Source organism: Rhineura floridana, chromosome 1, assembly GCF_030035675.1.
Source record: "Rhineura floridana isolate rRhiFlo1 chromosome 1, rRhiFlo1.hap2, whole genome shotgun sequence".
Lineage (NCBI taxonomy): Eukaryota > Metazoa > Chordata > Lepidosauria > Squamata > Rhineuridae > Rhineura > Rhineura floridana.
Window position 1 is genome coordinate 93878620 of NC_084480.1, and position 18866 is coordinate 93897485.

Genomic DNA, 18866 nt, shown 5'->3' on the forward strand with positions numbered 1-18866 from the left:
TGGTGACTTGCTTGAGATTTTGTTCTGTATTGCCATGAATATTATTTCTTTCCTTTCTTCTAGGTTATCCACATCATGCCCCTGAAGCCTATTTTCCCTACTTCAGAAGACATAATGTTACCACTATAATCCGCCTAAACAAGAGAGTGTATGATGCAAAACGATTTCGAGATGCAGGCTTTGAACATTATGATCTCTTCTTCGCTGATGGAAGTATACCTAATGATACCATCGTCCAAACATTCCTAAATATTTGTGAAAATGCTGAAGGTGCCATAGCAGTTCATTGCAAAGGTACAGAAATTGAGTTCAAATAATTAATGTCTAAACTTTTGGGATAGCTTTCACAATGACCATTATTAAGCATCAGACTTAACTACTTGAATACTGCCTTAAGCTGCATTTCTTATCAATCTGATCAAAATTACACCAGCTTCTCTTAGAATCCTTGCAGTACAAATAATTTTTAACTTTTCCATTTTTAGAACATCTGGATTTTCTTCCATCTCATCTCTAACTGCTGTGACCTGTTGCTAAGTTTACAGTATTAACTTCTTAAAAAAATTATTTTTGTCAAGTTCCATGTGGTAGTTTGCTAATCAAACACGGTTTTGGTAGAGATTGAGAAATGAAAGCAGTAAGCCTCTTATGTTCCTACAGATTCCACTACACTGTAACAAGCATGCTCACTCCAAGTTACCTGCATAAATATGTAGTAAGCAAAAAACAGATCAGCATACCCAATAGGTATAGGCAAACCTCATCATAAATCACACAAGAGCTATAAAAAGCTTGTTAGGAAGAAAGGTGACTGTATAGGTAAAATCTTTAAAAATAATAAAGGTGACATCCTTACAGAATATTGTATTTTCATGGATACAAGCTGAACTATATTACAGTTTGCTTTTCTGTCTATTGGAAATTTGGATATCAAAATAAAAAGCTCAGCTCACTTTAAAAGCTCCCGTCGTTTAAGCACCATATATAGTTGCCCTTTCAGAACAAACTCCTGGCTGCTTGCTTATGTCCAGTGATGCCTTTGTCCATTTTAAAAGCTTGCTTTTTTAAAATTGCAGATACAATTAGTTGGATCCAGAGATGTGCTAGCAGAAGGGAGAAGGTGGAAGGTCATTTGCCTGCCTCCTTCTTCCTCTACAGCCCCCTGCTTATGTTTGAGATCACTTACTGAATGGAGCAGGCTGTGACCCTGTTGGGTGGAGGGGGATTGCTGAAAACTGAGGAGTCTAGCTATCCCCCCCTTCCCCTTGGGAACAGAGCCAACTTAATTCAGGAACATGTCCGGCCCTGGAAGAAGTAGTTGAAAGCCGGGGAGCCTTCACCAATCCTGGATCTGCCTTGGCTGTTTATATTTTTAAAAGACATTAAGAGCACACTGACCACAAGGAATGGTGTATGTTAAAGGAGAGGATTGGATTTGAGAGCTTGTACTGTAAGAACAGAGGGTTTATTAAGACACAGGAGAAACATACCTAACTGTCTTATAGCAGGTCTGACTGCTAGTCCATCTAGGCCAGGATTGTCTGCTCTGACTGGCAATGGCTCTCTAGCAGGGTCTCCGGCAGAAAAAAAAAGGCATCCCCATCACCTGGGATCTTCTGCATGCAAAACATGTCTTGTACAACTGAGCTATGTTCCCGCCAGCAAATAAATGGCCTGACATGCTGGGGCTCCATATTGCAAAGGCCTGACAAAGAAATGTAGGGACCAGACTGTTGTAGAGACAACATGAAACAATTTTAAAACTTAAATGAGGATTTGCCTGCAAAAGCCTCAATAAGAATGAGTTTCCTTGTGTTTTACACAGCTGGACTTGGCAGAACTGGCACACTTATAGCCTGTTACATTATGAAGCATTACCGGATGACTGCTGCTGAAGCTATTGCCTGGATTAGAATTTGCAGACCTGGCTCTGTGATTGGAACACAGCAGCACTTCCTCTTAGAGTAAGTAAACCTTGAAGCACAAATATTTAGGAGATCAGTGCTGAAACTACCCATTATTTGCATTCTCTGTTACTAGGTCTTGGCTTCACATAAATTTATAATGATCATTCTGCTTTCTGGGATATTATACACAGGTTAAAGAAGTTAGAACTGTAAAACAGCAGGTACCCATGAACAGAGCACTGATTAGGTGTGGGCCTTTTAAGGATACTGATGTAATTCTCATTATCCAGATGGCTCACTACTACTTTACAAGAAAATTAGATCAGAAACTGTGGTATAAGCAACCTACAATCAGTGGCATCAGAGCCGCATGTTTTTCATTCTCCTCCCCATCAGCAGCATTTAGTGGCTGAATGTGCTTTAATGACAGGCTGAAGTCACAGAGCTTGTGCAGTTGCGCACATATCATTCTGCCTGGTCTGTTGCACTCACTAATCCTGCCAGCAGACTGATAGCATCTTTTCCATCTACCAATATGTTTAATTACTCTAAACCCAAAAGAAAACTATCTGAAATTTTTCTCTTCTACCTTTTGGTAAAACTTCAAGGTGGAAATTCCTTTATATAGTGTTATTTTGAATAACTGGTAAGTTGTGGTATTACCAGTCACATGGGCTGCATCCAGCTGAGGCCTCCTCTAATGGGAAGGGGATGATTTTCTCTGAAACCCTCTGCAGCCCTCCACACTACTTCCTGTGCTGTTCCAAAGATTCCACCAACCCTCCAGAGCAGAGGAGGAATTAGCAAAAGTTACCTTGTTTACCCATTAGTGGAGCCTCTGCTAGATTAAACCCTTCTGCAAATCGAAGGGTACTGTTGGATGCAATGCAATAAATATATTACATGACTTCCTGAGACCATTTTGTATCACAGTTGAGGATGGCACCAGGACAGGCACATACACTACTGGACTTTAGTTAAGCTATGTGTTTGGATTATAAATGTAGTCATACATTGATATCAGCCAATTTCTAATTTATTTTCTCTTCATAATAGGAAACAATCAGAACTTTGGTTGGAAGGTGATATATTCCGTTCAAAGCGAAGGAAGACCCCAAAATATGCTGTTACAAAAATTCTTTCAGGAGTAGATGACATTTCAATTAATGATTCCAAAAATCAGTTTGGCAACAGTAAAGATTCTGAACCGGTAATCACCCGAACGTTGTGCTGTTGTAAATGTTAGGGCATTGCTAAAATTGTGGGTATAATAAAGCAAAAGTGGTTGGATTCTTTTTGTATGCTCTTCTGTATTCCTATTCCTAATACGCATGCCAAGAGTAGGGAAAAATGTGCAACTAATGAACAAGATTGAAAGGACAGTCTGCAGGTGAGATATGGATATAATAGTTGAATTGATATCTTTTTGCTTGAGTAATGGAAGATATACTTGCACACTCATGCACACACAAGTTTCCGCTGCTGCTGTTTTTTTCTCCTATACCTCCATATCAAAATCTGATGACATTTTGGGTGAAAATTGCATTAGTTCACCCATGGTATGGCATGTATTAAATCTGATGCTTCAGTATTAAGACTTTGAAGTTTAATGTAAATGATTCCAATCATTTACCATTTATTTACAGTACAGTGATGAAGAAGAAACAAACACAGTTACACAAGGAGATAAGCTTCGTGCCCTGAAAAGTAAAAGGCAGGCAAAAGCAAACTCGATTCCACTTACGTAAGTTAATTTCATTTTGCATTTGTAAATGCCAAAGCCTCTTTCTTGAAGATTGACTTTTGGGTATGTTTTTATGTACTCTAAAAGTTGTACTTAATAATTCATTGCCATTAATTCTCACTTCAGTTTCTAAGCCTTCTCATCAGTAAATTCTCCTCTCTACTACTGTGAGGCTCACATACTCTAACTTACAGGCCCATTGGCTAATCTCAAAGCACTTACTAAACTGAACATTATATCAGTGCCTAAAAGCTTCTTTGTTAACAGCGTATTTTTAAGCAGGGACAGCTACTTTACAAGGCTTTTCCAAGATTGGTTTTCATACCCATCATTTAGTTAGATCCTTGCTTTCTGCATTTAGGAAAACTGCTGCCAGAGCAGGTCCATGTGCTAGGATGATTTGTGCCCTATATGTGTGAAAGCTTTTGGCCAAAACAAATTCTGTAATGTGCATAATGTTTAGAAAAAAGGCATATCAGGTCAAAAGTATGCCATGCTTTTAAAAATAGTTTTAATCTAGAAAAGTAATACATCTCTCTCTGCTACATTTTGTATACAGTCTGTGTGTGCACGTGTGGGTTGGTGGTGTTGGTGGTAGATCAGATATGCCAAATATTAGTGAAATGGAAGTAACTTAATTCATTGATTATCCCACAGAGAGCATTTAATATTGATAGGCTATATTGTGAATAAGCTTTTGTATTTGTGTGATTTTGTATTTGTGTTGCACTCAGGTCCTGTTTGCAGGCTTCCCATAGGGATCTGGTTGGCCACTGAGTGAACAGAATGCTGAAACAGATGGGCCACTGTTCTATTGTTCTTTAATGGCATTTGACAAGTCTAGCATTTAGTTTCCAGCTGTTTGTTTAGGTGAAGATTCTGGAGGGGTTTACCCTATAAATCAGAGGAAGGATAAAATAGTTTCCTTACAAATGCAGCATGACCTTTAAGCAGAGAAGGGATTCCACACACACACTAATGAAAATTGATAGATCGTTTTCCCCTTTTTTAACTGCAAGAGGCTGAAATGTTGTATCACTCATTTCTAAAATTCTTGATTTCCCCCCCTTTGATTTCATATCATCTCTTCCTCCCCACCCTCACTCCTTTTTAGATGTCTCCTAGCTATGCTGGTCTCTGTCCTGAGTAGCATTGTCATCTGGTGGATTGTGTGTGGCTCCCTTCTTCCCAACCTACTATTCTGTCTAGATGGTTTAAGAACATAGGTCCACCAGGACCTCCCTTGAGAGAGCCACTGTGTAAGTGTCCCTATTACATTCTTTAGCTCATCTTCTTGCTTCTTTCGTAAACGCATGCATCAAGCTTTTACAGGCTTCTTCTTTTTTCTTCTAAGGGATCATGGATCTTGTACTACTTGCTTTTACAAGAAAAAGGGGGTGTAGTTCATTAATTATGATTTATGTGCCTCATAATTCCCTTTTGAAAACTGCCAAACGATTGCAGGATGGTGTTCTTTTCATGTCAGTGTGCTAGTCTGGATATTGTGTGCAGAAAACATTGTACTAGGAATGTGGTATTTTTGAATGCATGACTGATCCTTCCTTATATCAGCATGTGAAAGGTGCTTGGTCCCTTTGGGTTTCGTTATCTACCAGTTCTGGAATAGTTGGAGCAGGTACCTTGCCAGTATTATCTGTGTTGGACTTTGATTCTCAGCTGTGGAGGGTGCACACTTAGGCAGGTCAGACATTGAAGGCTCCAATCCTATGCTCACTTCCCGGTGAATAAGGCTATGTAGGATTGTGCAGTAAGTGAAGGAATTAACTGTTCTGAGGCAGAATGAAACAGGGCAAAATTATGTTCTGGATTGCTATTTTAGATTTTGAGTATATACAAGTCTTAAATCACATCTTTCAGTCCTTGATATAAGATGGAAATGAAACATTGCTAATAAATCAGGAAAATTCATTGTCGCTTTGATTGTACTGGGCAGATTTAAGGAATGAGGCATTATGCCCCCTAGTGATTCTTCAGAATATTTCACTGTATCGGTCTTTATTTGTGTTGATCAGCTTGTGTTTTGTCATAACTTTGGCTTTTAACTCCCTTTGCCTTTAGTGGTCTAACAGGTCATATGCTCCAATTTAAACCTACAAAAATGAGATGGGGATAATTTCCTTACTTGATAAATATGCCATACAGGCCCATTGTTTTGTTCTGTCTTTTTTTTTGGAAAGTAGTATAGCCTGCGTTTTTATTTTTAAAATGCAATAAACATCAGTCTCAGTGCACTTAGAACAATTTGCATTTTATTCATTCCTGGGGAGTTTAACACATTTCTTCCCTCTCACTGTAGAAATGATGAACTATGCACTGCAACCAGTGAGATGACTTGGTGGTTAGAGTCACAAAGGGAAGAAGGTGACTGCATGGAGGGATTAAAACCGTCTCTTTCCTTTGCAATTGCCACTACAGTTGTACTCTTCCAGAACTTGGCATTCATTCAAAATGCACACATATACAAAATGGGGGGGGGGACAGGTTAATTGCTGGAGAAAAAGGTTTAACATCTTAATGGAGCAATTCTATTCTTTCTGGGAGGCCAACTGAAAGCCTTCAGGAATGGCATAAAAGCTGCTATGCCAGTGGAGAGGGAGGTATGCCAGTGAGAAGACACTTTTACATCACAGAGCTCCACCAGAGTAGATGGTCTGCCAGTGATGTTGGGTTCGTGGAATGGGGTGGGGGTGGGGAATGGGGGTGTCTCTGGGCTGGGGATGGATACAGCATATCCACAGCCCTTTTGTTTCCCTGACATGCCCACAGAATCATTGAAACTGTATGCCAGTCATGGGCCAGCTGCAGTTAATTCCCTCCCATTACAGTCACTGGCAGGGAAACGAAAAACCTGCTGTTCCCACCTCCTGCCCTGACCTCTGTGAAACAGCAGAGCCATGGATCTGGCAGTCACTCTGCCACCAAGTCACTCTTTCCTGCTCCCCTCCCCTGGTGTAAAGGTAAGTTAGGCTTCCTCTGTTAATTGCCTTCTCAGTGACTGAGTCATTCTCTTTTATGAGGGAAAGATTTATTTATTTTTACCACTAGAGGTATTGCTGAACTGACAATTTACTGTTGTGTTTTTTTTAAGTTATAAGTTCAGATCTATAGAAAAGGCAGTCCTAAAGTGGCTAATATTAGAATATATAACAATCAATTGAAAACATATGAATAATCAATAAAATATGCACACTGTCTTTAAAAAAATTAAGATATCTGTAGCTGCCTATCCGCAGTCTCTCCTGGGATGCTTCTCTGAGCTGAAATATATATCCCGCCCTGGGCTCCTGCTGGGAGGAAGGGCGGAATATAAATCAAATAATAAATTAAATAAATAAATAAATATTATTTCAACCCATTTAATTTGTCACAGGAAGAGACTGAGGCAGCCTTCAATAGGCAAATTATTCCATCGTGTCAGAGCTGTGGTACTCCTGCTACATCTTTCTTTGTGCAGATCTGGGATTCTCAGTGGGTTACACCAGCTCATTTAATAGGCCAGGAGGAGAGGGGACTCATTTGGTAATGTAAGCTGATGAGATCTCTTTTCCACTAATAACTAGCCATTGTGGCATAGTGGTTAGAGTGTTGGACTGTGACCTGGGAGTCCAGGGTTCAAATCATCACACAGCCATGAAGCTTACTGGGTGACCTTGGGCCAGTCACTGCCTCTCAGCCTCAGAGGAAGGCAATGGTAAACCATCTCTGAATACCGCTTACCATGAAAACCCTATTCATAGGTTTGCCCATAGGTCGGAATCGACTTGAAGGCAGTCCATTTCCATTTCAAAGTGGGGAAAATTAGGGAAATTGTGTTCCTGCTTCACAGGCTGAGGAAAACATAAAATATATAAAACTAAAAGAGAGTGGGAGAACAGGACAGCAGCAAAGTAGAAATTACCTTGTTTTTAAAAAGTGTTTCACTTAACTTCTTGAAACAGAGAGCTCATTTGCAAATGCTGTGCCTCAATGTAAGCATTCACAGATTGTTTTTCATTTGTATTGAAAAACCAACCTCACTGGTTAGAAACTCCAATGGTCCAGCTTATCCAATCATACCTCCTTTTTATATTTACCTACTAGTGTGGTCTAGTGGTTAAGGTGTTGGACTACGACCTGGGAGAACAGGGTTCAAATCCTCACATAGCCATGAAGCTCACTGGGTGACCTTGGGCCAGTCACTGCCTCTCAGCCTCATGAAAACCCTATTCGTAGGGTTGCCATAAGTCGGAATCGACTTGAAGGCATTACATTTACATTTATAATCAGTTCATATGCTGGGTTGAGTGGTGATCGGTGCCTCTTCTAAGGCATTCAAGAGTTTTTCTCTCTATAAACCAGTTTCCATCTATGAGGAATGTAGAGATATGTATATGGTAGGCTCTTGACCCTCCATAAAGCCACTGGTAGTACTCTTAAACACAACCAATAGCCCCCAGACCCTTTGCTTCTCCTTCACAGAATAAAAAAGAAAGCCAGTGAGGAGAAAGCTGGACACATTAATAGTTTGAATAAGAAGTTTCAATGGTTTTAAAATGGAGCAAAAATCTACCTTCTACCACACAATCTCTGAAAAAAGATCATATACATTTGTCCACAAAATCCTGTCTTTTAGGCATCCTTTGTAAAAATAATAACCGTATGTCATATCTGTCTTGTACATTAAACACTTTTCAGTTTCTCTTAAATAACTTCTTTCTCCTACTCCTTTCAGAGTAATTCTTCAGTCCAGTGTTCAGAAAAGTAAACAGTCTGAAATTAGCATTTCTGACAATGCAGGCCTTGCTAAAAGAACCACCAGGTCTACTGCAAGAAAAGGCAGTTTTAAAAGGTGAGAACTACTGTCCTGAACTCCAGCTACTGTCAATTGATGAAGGCTGAACTTTAAATAAAATTCAGACTTGTACTGATTAAATTAAAAGCTGTTTTCAGACATAACACTAAACCATAGTTTTAGTGCTAGCAGCAGTGAGCTTTGGGTTCCCTTCCCTCCTTCAGTATAGCCATGAGATCGGAAGGGCCCACTTACCATTTTGAATTAGCCAAAGTTTCTTGTTGCATCTGAATTTGACAGGTGGGGAAAACTAGTTTGCGGTGCCCCCCTGCAAATAAACCAGTGTCAAATTGTGGTTTCTGCTCGTGGCTTGTTAAAAACTGTAGTTGAAACTAAACAGAGTTCTCCAGTTTGAATGTGACAAGAAACTCCGGTTGGATGCTTCTGAGCTTCTTCTTGCAGCCATGCCAGACGAGGAGAGAGGAGTGGGAAGCATGTGAGCTCAGCTGCTGTTCCTGTACTTAAAGCTAAAGTATGGTTTAGCATAACGTTAAACACAAGTCAAAGCATCTTTGGTCATCATGTGTTACAAGACTACATGCAGGACTGAACTGTTCGAGTTACATATGGTTCATAAGTTCCAGATTTATCATGAAGTGTATGGTTTGAAGGCACATGAGGCCACCACCTTGCTGATGCTAATCCGGTCCAGTTCTAGTCAGTGTCTGGATGGGTGACCACCTGGAAACCCATGTACACTACCTTGAAGGGTTCCGTGAAGGAAAAAAGGTGGGAAGTAATTGTAAATAAATAAATAAAAGGTGTAGATGCTCTATAGACCATCAGCCTCCCTTCTGAAATGTTTAAAATGAGTCCTATTTATTTATTTTTTAAAAAGAGCTTGAAGATACTCTTAACAATAAGAGACAATTAAGATAATTAAATAAATGCGTCCTTTGCTTAGATGCAGAGAGGTTAAGGAAACAAGCAGAAGGGAAGGTATGTATCCTACCCATAAGAATTTATAGAAAACAAATAATTTGGGTATGGCGTATAGGATTGCAACATTTTGTTGCTTAATTAGTGTTTTGAAATATATTTTGAATGACTAAAAAAGTGCCCATGATTAATCAGTCAGCTGTTAAAAAAATACATGCACCTTTTTAGAAGAATCACTGTGACCTATGGGGGAGAGAAAGTGGGGATGCTTTTTGCAAGATGATGCCTGCTGGTGCATAGGCATACATCATCCAAAACCAAAGCATCAATGTTGTGTTTTTTCTTTAGAACTATTATTTTTCCTTGTATGACAAAGCACTAAGAGACATTAGACTGGCTATTAGTTTGACAGAAGGAAAGATAACTTTTATCTTATCCAAGTTTGGAAAATGTGTACTTAATATTTTTTTGTAAATTTGATTGTTAGTTTGAAACTTATCCCCCCCCAAAAAAACAAAAAAAAACCAACCCACCTTGTTCCAAGGCATCAGAGTTATCCTATCTTGGCAAAGATTTACCTTCCTTCTTGGAAGTACTTGGTGGAAGTCTATATCAGCCCTATGCAGCATTTCATTTGCCTTTCCAATTGTTAAAATTACTGTGTTTGCTAACACTTCATCTGAATCCACTTCCTGCAACACTAAACCCATTGTTTTATGCTATCAAGGTATGGTCTCACTCCTGTGTTTTTAAGAAGAGGAGTATATGATACATATTTATTCTCATCACATTAATAGCCATCCATTCTTGCAAGTGAATGGATGGGAGGCAACAGGCTGAAACTGAACCCCGACAAGACCGAGGTACTGCTTGTGGGAGACAAGAGAAGATTAGGAGATTTTGACCTGGTGCTGAATGGGGTTAGTTTGCCCCTGAAGGACCAGGTTCGCAGCCTCGGGGTCATTCTTGACTCCCAGCTGTCCATGGAGGCTCAGGTATCAGCAGTGAGCCGGGCAGCTTGTTATCAATTGCATCTGATACAGAGGCTGCGACCCTATCTTCCGGTTCATCTGCTCCCGCGGGTAGTGCATGCACTGGTCTCCTCTTGCTTAGACTACTGTAATGCGCTCTACGTGGGGCTACCCTTGAAGACGGTCCGGAAATTACAGCTGGTACAGAATGCGGCGGCACGGTTGATTACGAACAGCCACCGGCGGGATCACATCACCCCGGTACTTGAAGATCTACACTGGTTATCAGTTGTTTACCGAGCCCAATTCAAGGTGTTGGTATTAACCTTTAAAGCCCTACACGGTTTCGGTCCAGTGTATCTAAAGGAGCGCCTCCAGCATCACCAAGTATGCCGCCTGACGAGATCAGCCTCTCAAGACCTTCTCTCAGTCCCACCAGTTAAAACAGCTAGACTGGTGCGGACCAGAGAGAGGGCATTCTCGGTTGTGGCCCCCACCCTCTGGAACTCTCTGCCATACGATCTACGCCATGTCCCTTCCTTGGTAGGTTTCCTCCAAGGACTAAAAACATGGCTATTTCAGCAGGCATATAGAATCCCTAGTTAATTTTAGTTTTATAGTGTACAGATGGGGGTAACTGAATATGTTATAATTGTATTTTTATGTATTTTATAAGTTATTTTAAATTTAATTATGTACGCCGCCTAGAGTGGCTGTTCATTCAGCCAGATAGGCGGCCTAAAAATAAAATTTTATTTTATTTTTATAATGTCAAGGAAATTGGATCTGGACAATACTAATTTTAAAATCACTTCAGTTGAATTCATTTTTGCTGTTACTTAGTATTTGCTTGTTTCAAAATTATTCATTCAAATTGCCAATACTTTCACAGCCCACTAATTGTTTGCTCAAATTGCTGAATTAGAATGAACAGTTATTCAATTCTTCACAGCCTTCTGATTTTGCTGGCTATCTTTCCAACATCTTTGTGCACAATTTTACCATTATCATTGGTATGTCAATATCTTGAGTTCTTGCTCTTTAAATAATCCTAGTCCATTCTGTTTTCATTGTGGTCCAATAGATGTCCACCTTCAATTTCCACTCTTTTTGCTTGGCCAGATTCAGATATAACCTTTTGTGACTTAAGTCAAGATATGCATGAACCTATACCCATACATGCCACCCCTTCCTTTCTGCCTTCTCTCCGGGGAACCTCCAGAAAAGGTGGTGAACAGAGGGTTGCCAGAGGGAAGAGAAGTCCCATTACATGAGCAGTTTTCTGCTTGTGCAACAAGGATTCTGCCCTATATTTATTTATGTATTCATTTATTCAGTGTATATCCTGCCCTTCCTCCCAATGGAGCCCAAGGTGCTAAACACACGATGATAATAATACTAAAAAACCATATAAAAACAGTTTAAAACAGTCTCTCAACCAGTGATTTGAAGGACTAAATGTTTGGTTTTGACTATAATTTGAGACTTCAGGATTGCCAGCATCATATGGTTGGTTAACCTACAAACTCTTCAGTCATGAAGTACCAAGGAGAGAAAGGGTGGTGCAAGGACAGAGCATGCCGGCACAAAACTCAAGCACACCTTTAGCTTAATAAGCTACATTGCATCTGAATGGGCCCTTTTCTGGGAAGGTTTCCTGGGTCTGTAGGACAATTGCCCTTTAGCTAATAAATTGCATGAATTGGATCTTTTAAACATTAGATAATTGTGATTTAAACATCACACAGTAGCTTCTGAATTTTTGTTGTAGCCTTTCTTTTGAATGAAATGGAAGAGGGGTTAGAGAGATGTTGTGCACTGATGTTTGAGCTGCAGAAATTGATCTTTTACATCAGTGGTGGGAAACCTCAGGCCTTGGGGCCAAATGCAGCCCTCCAGACCTCTCTGTTTGGCCCTTGGGACTCTCCCCAGTCCACACTCCTGTAAGAGGCCACACTCTCCTTTTGCCTGGAATGTGTCCTTGAACTGTGATAATGCCCTCGCTTGCCTGGAAGGAAGATAGAGGGGTGTGTGTAGAAACCTCTGACTTTTGCATGGCTAGAATGTAATCTATTGTACAAAGGTAATAGTCACATGCGTTGCTCTTCCCACTTTTGCATCTGGCCTTGCCCACAACTGGCATGCAGCCACTGCACATGAGGAAATGTGGCTTAAAATGGTTCCCCACCCCTCTCTATATGGTCCTTCATAGCTATATACACTTGTTCAAGCTCTTACACAACTGTTACCATCCTAAGAACATAAGAAGAGCCTGCTGGGTCAGGCCAGTGGCCCATCTAGTTCAACGTCTTGTTCACACAGTGGGCATGTGTTCACCATATGCCTGTGGGAAGCCCACAAGCAGCACTCTCCTCCCTGTGGTTTCTCAGCAACTGGTATTCAGAAGCATACTGCCTCCAACTACGGAAGCAGAGCATCGCCATCATGGTTAGTAGCCATTGATAGCCTTATCCTCCATGGATTTGTCTAATCTTCTTTTAAAGCCATCTAAGTTGGTGGCCATCACTGCGTCTTGTGGGAGCAAATTCTATAATTTAAATGTGCACTGTGTGAAGAAGTAATTTCTTTTGTCTGTACTGAATCTTTGAACATTCAGTTTCATTGCTACAAGTTCTAGTGTTATGAGAAAAGGAGAAAAACTTCTCTATCCACTTTCTCCATACCATGCATAACTGCATGCGCTTGTATCATGTCATCTATTACTCTCCTTTTCTCTAAATTAAAAAGGCCCAAATACTGCAACCTTTCCTCATAGGGGAGTTGCTCCATCTCCTAGATCATTTTGGTTGCCCTTTTTTTGATCCTTTTCCAACTCTAGAATATCCTTATTGAGGTGAGGCAACCAGAACCGTACACAGGAGTCCAAATGTGGCAGAACCATAGGTTTATTTAACAGCATTATGATACTGGCAGTTTTATTTTTATTTTTTTAACATCCCTTATTGTCATCTTGTATTTCTTTTGTCAGAGCTTGTGTTCTTTTTTTTAATTTTCATTTGGACAAAACACCCATTTTTTGAAGGAAGCCTTCTTGCCTCTAATTGCTTCTTTGACTGTGCACATTAACCATGCCAGCATCCTATTGGTCCTGATGGTCACTTTCCTGATCTGCAGTATGCATTCCAGTTGAGTTTATAATATTGTGTTTTTAAACAACTCCCAAGCATTTTTGAGTAAATTGTCCCTCTTGACTTTGCCTTTCAACTTTCTTTTTACCAATCCCCCATTTTTGGGAAGCTTCCTGTTTTGAAGTCAAATGTGATTGTGTTGGGTTTTCTTGTCAATTGTCCATTTATATGTATGTTTAATATAATAGTACTATGGTCACTGCTCCCAATTGGTTCAACAACAGTAACATCTCACACCAGGTCCTGGGTTCCAATTAAGATTAAGTCCAGGGTTGCCGTCCCTCTTGTTGGTCTCATGACCACCCCTTTGAGGGCACAGTAATTTAGGGTATCTAGACATTTTACCTCTTTGTCATGATTGGAACGCATATATAGCCAATCTGTGTCAGAGTAGTTGAAGTCACCCATTACTACAACATTTCCTAGTGCTTCCTCAATTTCATTTTACATCTCAAGATCTACCTCAGCATTTTGATCAGGGCTACAACTGAATGTCCCCAGTACTAACCTACTGTTGGGGCCTGGTATCACCACTCACAATAATTATGTGGAGGAGTCTGCCTTTTAGGGGGTTTCTAGCTTGCTGGATTCAGTGTTCTCTTTCATGTATAGAGTGATACCACCTCCAATATGTCCTTCCTTGTCCTTCGGAAATATCCAGAGATAACCGTGTCCCACTAGTTTTCTACATTCTACCAGGTTTTAGTTATGCTTACTATATCAATGCTGTCTTCTAAGACCAAGCACTCCAGTTCTTCCCTCTTGGCTCAGAGGCTTCTAGCATTAGCATATAAACACATATCAGTGTCTCTCTTCAAATGTCTTTGGCCCTTTTGGTTTGGCCTGTGGTACTTTGGCATTCCTGAATTGCTATCCCAGCCTTTCCCAACTAGTGGGCCACCAGATGTTGTTGGACCACAATTCCCATCTTTCCTGACCATTGGCAATGCTGGCTGAGGCTGATGGGAGTTGTGGTCCAACAACATCTGGTGGCCCACTAGTTGGGAAAGGCTGTGCTATCCTGTGCCCATGCACTCACAATGCCTAGTTCTATGCCTACCTCATTTAAACTTTCATCTTTGTTTTGGTCTTTATCCCAGAGGGAAGATTTGTTCCAAACTGAGCTTTCCTCAGCTCCTGTCACCACCCCCCAATCGGTTTTCAAGCTGGTCTGCTACCTTTTTGATTTTAAGCACCAGCAGTCTGGTTTCATCCCAGTTCAAGTGGAGCCTGCCCCTTCTGTACAGAACTGTCTTGTCCCAAACTGTTCCCCAGTGCCTAACAAATCCAAACCCCTCCTCCCAACACCTTTGTCTTATCCACAGATGGAGAATACAAAGCTGTAGCTGTCCACCTGGCCCTGCGTGTGGAACTGGTAGCATTTCAGAGAAAGCTACTTTGGAGGTCCTGGCTTTCAGCATTCTACCTAGCAACCTAAATTTTGCTTCCAGGACCTCATGACTGCATTTCCCCATGTCATTGGTGCTAACATGCATCACAATCACTGATTCCTCCCCATCACTGTCTATCAAGCTATCTAGACAGCGGGAGATATCTGCAGCCTTTCTGCCAGGCAGGCAAATCAACCTGAGGTCTGCACGCCCATCACACACCCCACCATCTCTGTTCCTAATGATTGAGTCACCCTCTACTAGGATCCCTGCACTTCCCTGAGAAATATCCTTGGCAGAAAAGGATATCAGCTCATCCCCCAGGGAATGGGTCCCTTCTAAGGAATTGTTTTCTTCTTCCTCAGATGATCTCCTTCCCTAAGGCCCTCATTCTCCATGATAGGAGAGCTATCATCCTGAGAGTGGGACACAGCTATAATGTCCCAAAGGCCTCATCCACAATCCTCTCTCAGCTTCTCCAGATCAGCCACCTTGGCCTCAAGGAAACTCTTCCCAGAGAGCCAGGAACGCATTGCACCGAAGGCATATCCATGACTTCCGTCCAACAGGCAGATAGTTGTACTTTACAAACAGTGCAAAACACTAGAAAGCCCCCACATTCCTGCTGGCTTCCTACCTGCATAATTGATTTTTAGGTTATTAATTTATTGAAAGCTTAGGTTCTGTTTAGGTCATGGAGTAGATGGAAAGAACAGGATGCCCTGGCCTTCTAGCCCTGTTGCTGAACTTGCACTGCTGTTACCTCGCCTTGATGCTTTGACAGCTGGGGTTGAGACAGTTCATCAGCTGGGGGCTCCCTGGCTAGGCTCAAATTATATCATATATTTAATAGATGATGGAAATACCTGCTCCAAATAACTAGCAAATATCAGCAAAATATTTTGAATGACTTTGATTGAAATGCATACCTGCAGTTTTATAAGTTCTCTTGCATGGCTACTAATGTGGTGAATGCTTCAAGAAACATTTGCAGTGTGGCTCATCCTATCTTGCAAAACCTTAGGAATAAAGTGAGAAAGTTGCTAAAGGGAATTTGTTATGCTTCATGTATACATTATTGGTGTGAATCTGCTATAAGAGGCAGACCAAGATTCATATTTAATTCTACAGCCTTCTTCAGACAGCTTGGAAGATCATGGGCTGCAAACTCATGCATTCCATCCTCCATTTCTAGGTTTCTTCTAACCATAGTTTGGCAAGATGCCCAATTCCTGAGCGGAGGGGCTCTTTCCCTTTGCAGAGGAAACCAGGATCTATTGGAGGCTCCCCCCTGGAGTAAAGGAGGCATTTTTTGTCAGTTTTCATCTCTCCATGGAGCACCTCAGCATGTTCCTCTGATCTAGAGGGCTCCCTAACACAGAGCAGGTTTTGAGGAGGGCACAGGAGGCTGCAGGGACAAGGAGGAAATTGCAAAGATTGCCTTCCCACTTCCTTCATCTTGAGCTAGCACAAGTCTGAGCCCAACCAATTGTTTTAAAACTTAGTGCTAACTGTGGTTGCTTGATTTGGACATTATGGGAAACTATGGTTAGAAGAAACATAGTACTGGAGAAGGGAGCCTACTTCATGTTCTTTGCTGGAACTGCATCGACATATTTGATCACTCCAAAACTAACATTCATCCAGTGCTCATGTAGCCCTTTCTGTCCCCCTACCCACTAGTGTTTCGTTCAGTGCTGGTACTACTCTTTGAAATTAATTAACCTAAGTTAATTTTCTCCCAGACATTTGATAGATTGAGATGTTTTGTTTGAAAATGCTGCCAAACCTTCCTGCGGCTGGCTGGAGGTGCTATTGCTATGGTTTTGTTGTTGTTTATTGTTATATATTTATTTATTTAAAATATTTCTATCCTGCCCTTCTACCCTATAATAGGGCACTCAGGGTGGCTTACAAAAATAAAATCACACACATACATAATAAAATTGTAAACAGTAAAATCACAAAAACATTAAAATAAATTAAAATACAATATACATACATATATATATATAGGGGGTGGTACTAAAGGGACTACAAAGGTAAAATTTAACATAGAAGACATAAAATCAGTGTCAGGCTCTACCTTCAGTCCCTCCCAAAGGCTCTCTGGAACAAGATTGTTTTCAGAAGTCTCCGGAAAACCAACAGGGAGGGAGCAGAGCGGACTTCTCGGGGTAGGGTGTTCCAAAGCTTGGGGGCCACAGCTGAAAAAGCTCTCTCCCACATGCCTGTCAGTCTAACATCTTTTATTCCAGGGATGCAGAGACCACAGGCAGATGATCTTAAATCCCAGGCAGGTCCCTCAGGCATATTGGTCGAAGGCCGTTTAGGGCTTTAAAGGTCAGACCCAGCACTTTGAATTGGTCCCGGAAACAAATTGGGAGCCAGTAGAGTCGATAAAGCTCACGGTTAACATTCTGCTGCATTTTGAACCAACTGCAATTTCCGAACCGTTACAGTAATCCAGTAATGCCTGTGTCACTGTGGCCAGGAACGGATGCAGCTGGTAGACCAGTTTGAGTTGGCCAAAAGCACTCCTGGCTACCGCAGCCACCTGATACTCAAGCAGCAGGGCAGGATCCAGGAAGACTCCCAAACTGCGGACCTGCTCCTTCAAGGGGAGTGCAGCCTCATCCAGAATAGGTTGCAACCCTGCCCCGGTGCAGTTTTTCCCTTGACCAGCAGTACTTCCGTCTTGTCTGGATTAAGTTTCAGTCTGTTAGCCCATATCCAGCCCTTCACAGCCTCCAGGCACCGGTTTAGGATGAGCACTCCCTCCCTGCAATCAGGTGGTAGGGAGAAATAGAGTTGAGTGTCATCAGCATATTGATGACATTGTACTCCAAATCTCCTGATGACCTCTCCCAGCGGTTTCATATAAATGTTAAACAGCATGGGAGAAAGAATGGAACCTTGCGGTACCCCATAGGCCAACAGCCAAGGGGTCGAGCAGTAGTCTCCCAGCACCACTTTCTGGGTCCTGTCCATCAGGTAGGACTGGAGCCACCATAAAACAGTGCCTCCCAATCCCATCCCAGCTAGACGGCCCAGAAGGATACCATGGTCAATCGTATTGAAGGCCGCTGAGAGATCCAGCAGCACCAACAGGGATGTACTCCCCCGTCTGATGCCCGGCTAGGTCATCAAGCAGGGCAACCAAGGCAGTCTCTGTCCCATGACCAGGCCTGAAGCCCGATTGAAAAGGGTCTAGATAGTCCGATTCATCCAGGAAAACTTGGAGCTGAGCAGCCACTACTCTCTCAATCACCTTGCCCAGAAAGGGGAGATAAGAGATTGGGCAGAAGTTGTTAAGACCCTCAGGGTCTAAGGAAGGCTTTTTTAACAAAGGTCTTATCACAGCCTCCTTCAACAATATTGGCATAGAACCTTCCTTTAGGGAGGTGTTAATTAAATATGCCAACCAGTCAGCCACTCCACCTCTGGCAGATATGATTAACTAGGATGGGCAAGGGTCAAGAGAACAAGTAGTGGCCCTTGATTCTCCCAGAATCCTGTCCATGTTCTCAGCTTACAAGCTGAAAAGTAGCCATAGAAAAATGACCAGAGGAAGCTTCAGGGATATCTGGCACAACTGTAGTTAATGAAGAGTCCAAGTCAGTCCAAATGCTAGCAATTTTATCTGCAAAGTGCCTCACAAACATGTCACAGCAAGCGACTGAGGGCTCAGAGTCTAATGTAGGGCCAGAACCCCAAAGACCCTGGACCACCCGAAAAAGCATCGCCGATGACACTGAGCAGACGCAATGGTAGCAGAGAAGTGCCCTTTCTTTGCTGCCATCACCACCACATGATAGGCTCGAAAATGAGCTCTAATTTGCGTTCGAGCGGAAGCGGACTGAGTTTTTCTCCATCATTGCTCTAGCCATCATCCCTGCCATTTCATCAGGCCCAAAGTTTGAGTAAACCAAGGTGTATTACAGGCCTTGCCTAGTGGGAGAGGGAGCTTTGG

At 41.7% G+C, this 18866-nt stretch overlaps 1 protein-coding gene across 7 annotated transcripts in view; it reads left to right on the plus strand.

Annotated features, from left to right (window-relative positions):
* The window catches only part of CDC14B (cell division cycle 14B), a 76641-nt gene that overhangs the window by 49131 nt on the left and 8644 nt on the right, over positions 1–18866 (plus strand). For 5 of the 7 annotated variants that reach the window (XM_061626276.1, XM_061626273.1, XM_061626307.1 and 2 more), the window contains exons 9-13: positions 64–294; positions 1826–1964; positions 2964–3117; positions 3554–3651; positions 8384–8500. In XM_061626276.1, coding sequence (XP_061482260.1) covers positions 64–294; positions 1826–1964; positions 2964–3117; positions 3554–3651; positions 8384–8500 — 739 coding nt within the window. Of the gene's footprint in view, positions 1–63; positions 295–1825; positions 1965–2963; positions 3118–3553; positions 3652–4765; positions 4950–8383; positions 8501–18866 lie in introns of those variants that run through there. The other 2 variants (XM_061626285.1, XM_061626291.1) reach the window with 2 other exon arrangements.